We start from the raw sequence: 11387 nt of genomic DNA, 5'->3' as shown, positions 1-11387 counted from the left end.
TTTTTTTTTTTTTTTTTTTTTTTTTGAGACGGAGTCTCGCTCTGTCACCAGGCTGGAGTGCAGTGGCATGATCTCAGCTCTTTGCAACCTCTGCCTCCTGGATTCAAGTGACTCTCCTGCCTCAGCCTCCCGAGTAGCTGGGATTTCAGGTGTGCACCACCACATCTGGCTGATTTTTGTATTTTGAGTGGAGTTGAGGTTTCACCATGTTGCTCAGGCTGGTTTCGAACTCCTGGCCTCAAATGATCCACCCACCTTGGCCTCCCAAAGTGTTTAAAGGCATGAGTCACCACGCCCAGCCCCATTAAAATCTATACTGAGTATCCAGTGTTTGGCACAATGCCTGGGACACAGTATGCACTTAGTACAACTGTATTAAATATTAACTTGAGCAAGCCCTTCTCCCTAGACTTCACTGTCCTCCTTTGAAAGGGGGAGGAGAATATATACGTGACCAAGAGAAACTTTAATTTTCTTTTGATTTCCCATACCTCAGGTAAATGAAACTCTTTCCTACCTCAGGGCCTTTACACTTGCCAATTTCTTTGCCTGAGATGAGTACAGTCTACCCAGTAGATGGGTAGCCCTTCTCTTCTCATTCTTTAGATTTCAGTTCAAACATCCCTTCCTCAGAGAAATCTTTCCTTAACATCTATCCTAATGTAACCCCTCCAGTTGCTATTATATCACCTGATGTATTTCCTTCATAGTACTTAGAATCTCAGGCTGGTCTTGAATTCCTGGCCTCAAGCAATCCTCCTGGTTCAGTCTCCCAAAGTGCTGGGATTACAGGTGTGAGCCACCACACCTGGCCTGAAATTGAACTATGTGTTATATTAAATGTTTAAGTCTACTGACTTTGAGTTGTTTCTCCTCACTCCAATATCCTTCATTTTCCTGCAATTCTTCAGCACAAGTTCCAGCTTTCAAGGAAGAATTTTCTAACCTCTACAAAACAACTGTAATTTCCCTTTTCTAATTTCTTACAACAGAGTTTATATTACATAATCTACCCCCTTTGGTTTTAAGGTCATCCTACATTTATTTATTTATTTATTTTATTGCATTTTAGGTTTTGGGGTACCTGTGAAGAACATGCAAGATTATTGCAAAGGTACACACATGGCAGTGTGATTTGCTGCCTTCCACCCCTTCACCTATATCTGGCATTTCTCCCCATGCTCTCTCTCCCCAACTCCCCACCCCCCGCTGTCCCTCCCCTATTTCCCCCCAACTGACCCCAGTGTGTAGTGCTCCCCTCCCTGTGTCCATGTGTTCTCATTGTTCAAAACCCACCTATGAGTGAGAACATGCGGTGTTTGATTTTCTGCTCTTGTGTCAGTTTGCTGAGAATGATGGTTTCCAGGTTCATCCATGTCCCTACAAAGGACGTGAACTCATCGTTTTTGATGGCTGCATAATATTTCATGGTGTATATGTGCCACATTTTCCCTGTCCAGTCTATCATCGATGGGCATTTGAGTTGGTTCCAGGTCTTTGCTATTGTAAACAGTGCTACAATGAACATTCGTGTGCACGTGTCCTTACAGTAGAGTTTCACTCTTGTTGCCCAGGCTGGTGTGCAATGGCTTGCTCTTGGCTCACTGCAACCTCCGCCTCCTGGGTTCCAGCAATTTTCCTTCCTCAGCCTCCAAGTAGCTGGGATTACAGGCATGTGCCACCACACCTGGCTAATTTTTGTATTTTTAGTAGAGACAGAGTTTCTCCATGTTGGTCAGGACGGTCTCGAACTCCAGACCTCAGGTGATCCACTGCCTCAGCTCCCAGTGTACTGGGATTACAGGTGTGAGCCACTGCACTCGGCCCCTACATTCTTACTTAATGTTTCTAATGAAGTTCATAATCATCAATTTGCTCCGAATCTTTTATTCAGTCACTCACTCAACGAACATTAATTGAGCACCTATGGATGTGCCAGGAACAGTGGCTTAATTGTTTTTGCCAGGCACAGTGGCTCACTTCTGTAATCTCAGCACTTTGGGAGGCTGAGGCGGGCAAATCACCTGAGGTCAGGACTCAAGACCAGCCTGGCCAACATGGTAAAGCCCCATCTCTACTAAAAAAAAAAACAAAAAAAAGAATAATTGTTTTCTACCTCATTTATAACCCACAGGTTAGAAAACAGTGATTATTGAATATATCTGCAGACGTTTATTAATATATGTATGTGTCTTCAATTAGTTCTGAAAGAGCTTTGAGGTTGAACTATTAGTCACAGGTTGAGTGAAAAACTGCAGAAATGGAATGATCTCCATGAGCCCTCCCATGAAGAATCCTGTCTTCTCTTCCAGATTCCATCTCCCAAAGCAAACCTGCTCCCCTTAGATGGACTTAATGATAGGGGCACCATTCAGGCGGGGCATGAATCACAGGATGCAATGGAAGATATGGGAGTAAGAGGCAGCAACGGATCCAGATAGAAGTATTGAAGCAAGTCATCATTTATACCATCTCAAGAAAATGATCCTTTTATCTGACTGTACAAGCTAACCTTCATTCACACAAAACATAAATTTAAACAATTTGTGTTTTCCATCAGGTTCATTAAACTGGGCTGACTTTCACATGTGTGGCCACTAAGCACACTGTCATTGTTTACAGTCTTATCACTCCAGTGTACTTACAGCCTTAGGATATTTCTGAGACATGGGTGGCACTATGACTTCATCACTGTCGGTAGTTGGTGCTTCACTGACTTCAGAGCTTTGTTCAAAGGATTCTTTATCTGCTAGAGAAGAAGTTGCAGTTATAGAACTGTTTCAAAGCATTCTAGCCCAATAAAAGACCCAGCACACACACCTCCAATCCACTGTCTGGTCACCAGTTCTGAGTGTCTAGATTTTGGCTCCACTTACTAAGAATGAAACCGTTTTTTTTTTTTGAGACAGAGTCTCGCTCTGTCACCAGCTGGAGTGCAGTGGTGCAATCTCGGCTCACTGCAACCTCTGCCTCCCTGGTTAAAGCGATTCCCCTGCCTCAGCTCCCAAGTAGCTAGGACTACAGACATGCACCACCACACCCAGCTAATTTTTTTTCTATTTTAGTAGAGACAAGGTTTCACCATGTTGGCCAGGATGGTCTCAGTCTCCTGACCATGTGGATTCTGCCCGCCTCGGCCTCCCAAAGTGCTGGGATTACAGGTGTGAGCCACTGTGCCCAGCCCAAATCCTCTTTTTCAAAGACACATTTATTCAGAAGCTTGCTATACAGGATTCACGTCTCAAAAAAAGAAAGGGAAAGGAGGAAAAACAGAAAGGAATGCAGGAAGGCAGGCAGAAAGGGTGAAAGCAGGGAAGAAGAAAGGAAGTCCTTTTGTGGGAGTTGAAGAAAATGGCCAAGCTGAGGAAAAGCAGTGCAAGTGGGTGGGGCAGACTGTATTTTCCAAAGATGGCCTCAAATGATCTCTTATCCCATATGCTCTCTCACAATGTGACTGACTTTGACACTGCTCCTATTGAGTGATGCGGTCTTTGTCCCCTCCCCTTCAACTAAGGTGGATCTCTTGGACTGTCTCAACTGAAAGAGCATGTTAGGAGTGATGCTATGTGACTTCTAAGGCCAGAACACAAAAATGCCATGTACTTGCACCTTGCTCTCTTGGAACTCAGCCACCAACCTGCAAGGAAGCCCAAGTAGCCTGCTGACAGCCAGGATTACCTGATTAGCTACGAGGGTGAGCCATCTTGCAAGTTGAACCCATCAGTCCCCCAGCTGAGCTACCCCATCTGATGCCACACAGAGGGAAGATGAGCCTTCCTCATGAGACCTCCCTAACTTGCAAAGTAGTGAGCAAAAGAAATGATTGTTGTTTTAAGTCGCTATGTTTTAGAGTAGATTATTATACAGCAATAGATTACTGGAAGGCAAGCTGTGCCTCTTCTGTAAAAATTTTTTTTTTTTTTTTTTTTTTTTTAAAAAGAGACAGGGTTAGGCCGGGCGCGGTGGCTCAAGCCTGTAATCCCAGCACTTTGGGAGGCCGAGGCGGGTGGATCACGAGGTCAAGAGATCGAGACCATCCTGGTCAACATGGTGAAACCCCGTCTCTACTAAAAATACAAAAAATTAGCTGGGCATGGTGGCATGTGCCTGTAATCCCAGCTACTCAGGAGGCTGAGGCAGGAGAATTGCCTGAACCCAGGAGACGGAGGTTGCAGTGAGCCGAGATCACGCCATTGCACTCCAGCCTGGGTAACAAGAGCGAAACTCCATCTCAAAAAAAAAAAAAAAAAAAAGAGAGAGAGACAGGGTTTCACCATGTTGGTCAGGCTAGTCTCGAAGTCTTGACCTCATGATCCGCCCACCTCAGCCTCCCAAGGTGCTGGGATTACAGGTGTGAGCCACCTTGCCCAGCCTCTTCTGTAAAATTTCAAAGTCTTGATTGTCTGTTTCACTGAAGTCTCAAAGGGAAAAGGTCTGAGAAAACAGGGGCAGCAAAAGCAAAGGCTGCTAAATGACGCAAGGCTTTGTCTACATATGTGCAAATGGCCTTAAAATCAGGCCCTTTCCATTTCTTGGTGGCCTTTACCTAATAACCTTTAGATCTTTGTCTAAAAGACTAACAAGCTTCTTTTTCAACAACAACAGCATCTTGCCTCTGATAGCTCCACTCAGATACCTGAAAGCAGGCAGATTTTAGTTTTTTATGCTTACTAACTGGTGGTTTTGATTTTTTAAAAATTATTTTTGAGACAGAGTTTTACTCGTGTTACTCAGGCTGGAGTGCAATGGCACAGTCTTGGCTCACTGCAACTTCTGCCTCCCAGGTTCAACTGATTCTCCTGCCTCAGCTTCCCAAGTAGATGGGATTACAGGCACCCACCACCACACCCGGCTAATTTTGTATTTTTAGTAGAGATGGGGTTTCACCATGTTGGTCAGGCTGGTCTCAAACTCCTGACCTCAGATGATCCGCCCGCCTCTGCCTCCCAAACTGCTGGGATTACAGGCATGAGCCACCGTGCCTGGCCAGTCTTGATGTTTTGAAATTCATGGAGAGCAGAGATATTAAAACAATAATTAACAATTAGGCTTCTACAGAAACAGTATTCTTATTCATGACTATAAATAGATGACCATGTAGTACATGAGGTTTAGGTTACCTCCTGATCTCATCTTTCACCTTCTGTAAGCAGAAAAAGCTAGTAGATACCGATTATACCCACTCAGTCAAATACCTGAAGAAATGTAAATTGGGAATATGGAGATAACTGGAACCCTGCATTCAGGTCTGGATACACTGAAGCTATCTAGGTACATCATTACTATTTATGCTACTACTTAATGACTAAGGAATATTCCATTGTCTGCAAATCATAAGAATGGAATTACTCTCTAATAACCAGGATTTCTTGCCAGTCATGTAAATTTCGCTCTGGGAAATTGTGCATTTGGTTATTGTTAATCTTCCTTACACTGAGTAAAATTTGATGGAAAAATGGGATTACACAATGAATAGAAAAATTCTTCTCATGAGAAAAATCATTTATACTCTTAAGAGGTTATATTCAAAGCAGCTGTTTGTCAGGAAAAAAAAAAGATTATGCCAAATACAGTCAAAAGCGTAAAAATTATACTTTAGGCTAGGCATGGTGGCTTATGCCTGTAATCCCAGCTCTTTGGGAGGCTGAGGTGGGTGGATCACTTGAGGTCAGGAGTTTGAGACCAGCCTGGCCAACATGGTGAAACCCAGTCTCTACTAAAAATACAAAAATTAGCCAGGCATGGTGGCTCATGCCTATAATGCTAGCACTTTGGGAGGCCGAGGCAGGTGGATCACGAGGTCAAGAGATCGAGACCATCCTGCTCAACATGGTGAAATCCCGTCTCTACTAAAAATACAAAAATTAGCTGGGCGTGGTGATGCACGCCGGTAGTCCTAGCTACTCGGGAGACTGAGGCAGGAGAATTGCTTGAACCCAGGAGGCGAAGGTTGCAGTGAGCCGAGATTGCACCATTGCACTCCAGCCTAGGTAACAAGAGTGAAGCTCCATCTGAAAAAAAACAAAAAAAATTAGCTGGGCATGGTGGAGTACACCTGTAGTTCCAGCTACTCTGGAGGCTGAGGCAGGAGAATCGCTTGAACTTGGGATTGCAGTGAGCCAAGATTGTGCCACTGCAATCTAGCCTGGGTGACAGAGCGACTCTATCTCAAATAAATACATACACACATACGTATAGACATATACTTTTAGAGATTTAGAAAAAAAAGTTTGGCCGGGCGCGGTGGCTCAAGCCTGTAATCCCAGCACTGTGGGAGGCCGAGGCGGGTGGATCAAGAGGTCAAGAGATCGAGACCAACCTGGTCAACATGGTGAAACCCCGTCTCTACTAAAAATACAAAAAAAAAAATTAGCTGGGCATGGTGGCGCGTGCCTGTAATCCCAGCGACTCAGGAGGCTGGGGCAGGAGAATTGCCTGAACCCAGGAGGCGGAGGTTGTGGTGAGCCGAGATCGCGCCATTGCACTCCAGCCTGGGTAACAAGAGTGAAACTCCGTCTCAAAAAAAAAAAAAAGAAAAAAAAAAGTTTAATAAAGACTCCCTTTTCACAGTAATTCTATATCTACCTTTTTATTTTTCCTCTCATTATTAAATTTTTCAAGCACATAGAAAAGCCCATAAAATATAAATGTCCATGTTCAACTTATTACATTTTTGTAAAATGAATATCTGTATCACCACTTAGCCAATAAATAGAACATTGGTAGCACTCCAGATGACCAAAGGGTGCCCTTTCCTGATGATAACCCTTCCCCTTCCCCTAGGATTAACCACTATTCTGACCATGGTCAGAACTAGAGTAAGGCATTTGAGGCACTGATCTTAGGCATAAAATCTGAAGGATGCTAAAAACTCAATAATCAAGAAAAACACTGTTTTGTTTTTTTGAGATGGAGTCTTGCTCTCTTGCTCAGGCTGGAGTGCAGTGGTGTGATCTCAGCTCACTACAACCTCTGCCTCCTGGACTCAAGCAATTCTCCTGCCTCAGACTCCTGAGTAGCTGGGATTACAGTCACATGCCACCACCCCAGTTAATTTTTGTATTTTTAGTAGAGATGGCATTTTGCCATATTGGCTAGGCTAATCTTGAACTCTTTACCTCAGGTGATCGACCTGCCTTGGCCTCCCAAAGTGCTGGGTTTACAGCATGAGCCACCGTGCCCAGCCAACACAGTTTTAATGAGAAAATCAAAACTAGGGCAAAAAGCCATAAAGGAATGAAATGTCCAAGTTTTAAATAAAAACAGGCTAACTTGAAGTTCACTACCTTATTTTGCTTTCTATTTTTACAACTGAGCTATGCAATCCCTAAACACTATAATTTAGATTTATCTGTTTTTTGAAATCTATAGTCATATGTGATATATTTTGTGTATGTTTGGCTTATTTTATATACAATTATATATTTGAGATGAAGTTTTGCTCTTGTTGCCCAGGCTGGAGTGCAACGGCTCGCTCTTGGCTCACAACAACCTCTACCTCCCAGGTTCAAGCAATTGTCCTGCCTCAGCCTCCAGAGTAGCTGGGATTACAGGCTTGTGCCATCATGCCCGGCTCATTTTGTATTTTTAGTAGAGGCAGGGTTTCACCATCATGACCAGGCTGGTCTCAAACTCCTGACCTCAGGTGATCCTGCCCACCTCGGCCTCCCAATGTGCTGGGATTACAGGCGTGAGCCATCACACCCAGCCCACAATTATATTTTTAAGAAGGATATATACTGTTGCAAGTAGCTACTATTTTTCCTTCCTGTATAGTATTATATGAATGTACCATAATTTACTTATCTAGTCTACTACTCATGGACATTTGTGTTGTTCACACTGTTTTGCTCTAAGGAACAAATATCATGATATACATATAAGTACATATGCCCAGGAATAAAAGGGCTGGGCCATAGGAAATACATATAATCTATTTTAGTAGCTAACAAAGTTTTCCAAAATGATAATACAGATTTATACTCCCATCAGCAGTGTGAAAGAGTTTCCCTTGTACCACATCTTTATTCACACTTGGTATTATCAGACTTTTTAATTTCTGTCAGTCTGGTGACTCTTTAGTGGTTAATTTGCATTTATTTGATTATTTTAAGATGTTGAACATCTTTAGTGGACACTTTTTGTCGACTGTCTTTCAAGTCTTTTGCCCACTTTTTTGAGACAGGGTCTTGCTCTGTCATGCAGGCTGGAGTGCAATGGCGCAATCTCAGCTCACTGCAACCTCTGCCCTGTGCCCACCCTGGGCTCAAGCGATCCTCCCACCTTAGCTTCCAAGTAGCTGAAACCACAGGTGTGTACCACCACAATGGATTTTTTTTCTTTTTAGTAGAGATGGGCGTCCCACTATGTCACCCAGGCTAATCTCTTTTTGAGATGGGGTTTCACCATATTGGCCAGTCTGGTCTCGAACTCCTGACCTCAAGTGATCCACCCACCTCAGCCTCCCAAAGTGCTGGGATTATAGGCGTGAGCCACCACACCCGGCTACCCAGGCTGATCTTGAACTCCTCATCTGCTCTTCTGAGCCTCCCAAAGTGTTGGGATTACAGACACGAGCCATGGTGCCCAACCTCTTCTGCCCACTTTTCTATTGGGTTGTGCTTTTTCATCTCTAAAAATTCTGTATATTTTCTAAATTCAATCCCTTTGATAGTTACACGTGTTGCAAATATCTTTTCTACTCCACAGCTTGCATGTTTAATCTCCTGATGAACAAAAATTCTGTCAGGTGGTCAACTTTTTTATGTGTGTGTATATGATGGAGTCTAGCTCTGTTGCACAGGCTGGAGTGCAATGGCAGGACCTTGGCTCACTGCAATCTCTGTCTCTCTGGTTCAAGTGATTCTCCTGCCTCAGCCTCCCGAGTAGCTGGGATTACAGGCACCTGCCACCATGCCCAGCTAATTTTTTTCTATTTTTAGTAAAGACAGGGTTTCATCACGTTGGCCAGGTTGGTCTCAAATGCCTGACCTCGTGATCCACCTGCCTTGGCCTCCCAATGTGCTAGGATTACAGGCCTCAGCCACTGTACCCAGCCAATATTTCTTTATGGTTAATTTTTTTTTCCAACATACTGTATATGTTTAATGCCACAATTTTGTTTCTTATTTAATAAATTTTTCCTTACATTGAATGATGAATAATGCTGCTATGCATATTCGGATACGAGTCGGGTCGACAAATGTTTTTATCTCCCTTGAGTAGGTACTTAAGAGTAGAATTGATGGGTTAAATATAAAATGTTTAGGCCAGGTGTGGTGGTTCACGCCTATAATTCCAGCCCTCTGGGATGCCAAGGATTGCTTAGCGCAGAAGTTCAAGATCAGCCTATAAAACATGGCCATACCCTGTCTCTATACAAAAAAAAAAAATAGAGACAGTCTCACTCAGTCACCCAGGCTGGAGTGCAGTGGCAAAGTCTCAGCTCATTGCAGCCTCCCACTTCAGCCTCCCAAAGTGCTGGGATTACAGGCATGAGCCACTAAACCCTGCCCAGATGTTTTTCAGAGTGGCTGTAAGTCTTACATTTCCATCAGTAATGTATAAGCTTCCAGTTTTTTCATGTCCTCACTAACCCTTGGTATTAAAAGCCTCTGAAATATAACAATTCTAGTTTCTATGTACTGGTATCTCATTGTACTGTAAATTTGCATTTTCCTAATGACCAAAGATATTGAGCATCTTTGCATATGGTTATTAGCCATAGAGATCTCTTTTTGGTGAAATCTCTCTTCAAACTAAGTTGTCTTACAGAGTTGTAAGAGTTCTTTGGAACTAATCTAAAGCCAAGAATTTTCTCTGGTTTTAGAAATTTTATAATTTTGGTTCTAATATTTAGATCTATAAATTTTGCTCAATTTTTGTGTATGGTGTGAGGTTAAGGGCTAAGTTATTCCCCCACCAGCCCCCTCAAATATGAATATACAATTATCTCAATGCCATTTATTAGAAATATTAGTATTTCCCTATTGAATTACCTTGGAACTTTTGTGGAAAAATCAATTGACTATAAATGTAAGATTTTATTTCTGATTTACCCGTCTATAAATCTATCTTTTTGCCAATACCACACTGTCTGAATTACTATGTCGTTTTTTTTTTTTGAGACAGTCTCACTCTGTCACCCATACTTGAGTATAGTGGCACGATCTTGGCTCACTGCAACCTCCACCTCCCAGGTTGAAAGTTTTCTTGTGTCAGCCTCCTAAGTAGCTGGGATTATAGGTGTCAGCCGCCACACCTGGATAATTTTCTTATTTTTAATTGAGATGGGGTTTCACTATGTTGGCCGGGCTTGTCTCGAACTCCTGGTCTCAAGTAATCCACCTGCCTCAGCCTCCCAAAGTGTTGGGATTACAGGCGTGAGCCACTGCATACAGCCGGTTCTTTTTATTTCTATATAAATTTTGGGAAGAATCATCATCTTAAATTGTCCAATCCATAAACACAGCACATTTTCCATTTATTTAAATCTTAATTTCTCTCAAGAACTTCCAGTTTTCAGTATATAGGTCTCATATTTCTTTTAAGTTTATTCCTAAATATTTTATTCTTTTGTATGAAATTGTGAATATAATTGTTTTCTTTTTAGGGTTGTTTGTTGCTAGTATATGGAAACAAAATTGACTTTGGTACATAGATCCTGCAGCCTTATTCATTTGTTTTAAGTTCTAGTAGTTTTCTTTTTGTAGATATCTTACGATTTTCTAAATGCAAGATCGTGTCAATTGTAAATCAAGACAGCACTACTTCTTTATTCCCACAATTTGTATGACTAATTTTTTTCTTTTCTTTAAGAGACAGGGTCTTGCTATGTTTCCTAGGCTAGAGTGTAGTATCCTACCTTAACCTCTTGACTAGCTGGGACTACAGGCACATGCCACTACACCTGGCTCTTTTTATCCCCCCAAGGTGGGGATTTTAATTTTTCTTGCCTTATTGCACTGACTAAAATCTCCACTACAATGTTCAGTAGGAGTAGGGAAAGCAAACATCCTTTCTTTGTTCTCCATCTTAAGAAAAAACAGTCAGTTTTCACCACTGAGTATGATGTTTTTACTTTATCAGTTTGGGTTTTTTTCCTTTTTTTTTTTTTTTTTTTTGAGACAGAGTTTCGCTCTTGTTGCCCAGGCTGGAGTGCAATGGTGCGATCTCGGCTCACCGCAACTTCCGCCTCCTGGGTTCTGGCAATTCTCCTGCCTCAGCCTCCTGAGTAGCTGGGATTACAGGCACGTGCCACCATGCCCAGCTAATTTTTGTATTTTTAGTAGAGACGGGGTTTCACCATGTTGACCAGTATTGTCTCGATCTCTTGACCTCGTGATCCACCCGCCTCGGCCTCCCAAAGTGCTGGGATTATAGGCGTC

General features: G+C 42.6%; 1 protein-coding gene across 1 annotated transcript in view; it reads right to left on the bottom strand.

Moving 5' to 3' along the window:
- The window catches only part of RPGRIP1 (RPGR interacting protein 1), a gene marked incomplete at its 5' end in the record, with an annotated part of 44516 nt that overhangs the window by 22166 nt on the left and 10963 nt on the right, over nt 1–11387 (bottom strand). The window contains one exon of the mRNA XM_032272156.1: nt 2632–2746. Within this exon, the coding sequence (XP_032128047.1) occupies nt 2632–2746 (115 nt within the window). The remainder of the gene's footprint in view (nt 1–2631; nt 2747–11387) is intronic.

This window comes from Sapajus apella, unplaced genomic scaffold, assembly GCF_009761245.1.
Source record: "Sapajus apella isolate SASKATOON/1434 unplaced genomic scaffold, GSC_monkey_1.0 scaffold311, whole genome shotgun sequence".
Classification (NCBI taxonomy): domain Eukaryota; kingdom Metazoa; phylum Chordata; class Mammalia; order Primates; family Cebidae; genus Sapajus; species Sapajus apella.
The sequence above is the reverse complement of the archived record's forward strand: the minus strand, read 5'-3'. Positions and strand labels throughout refer to the sequence as shown.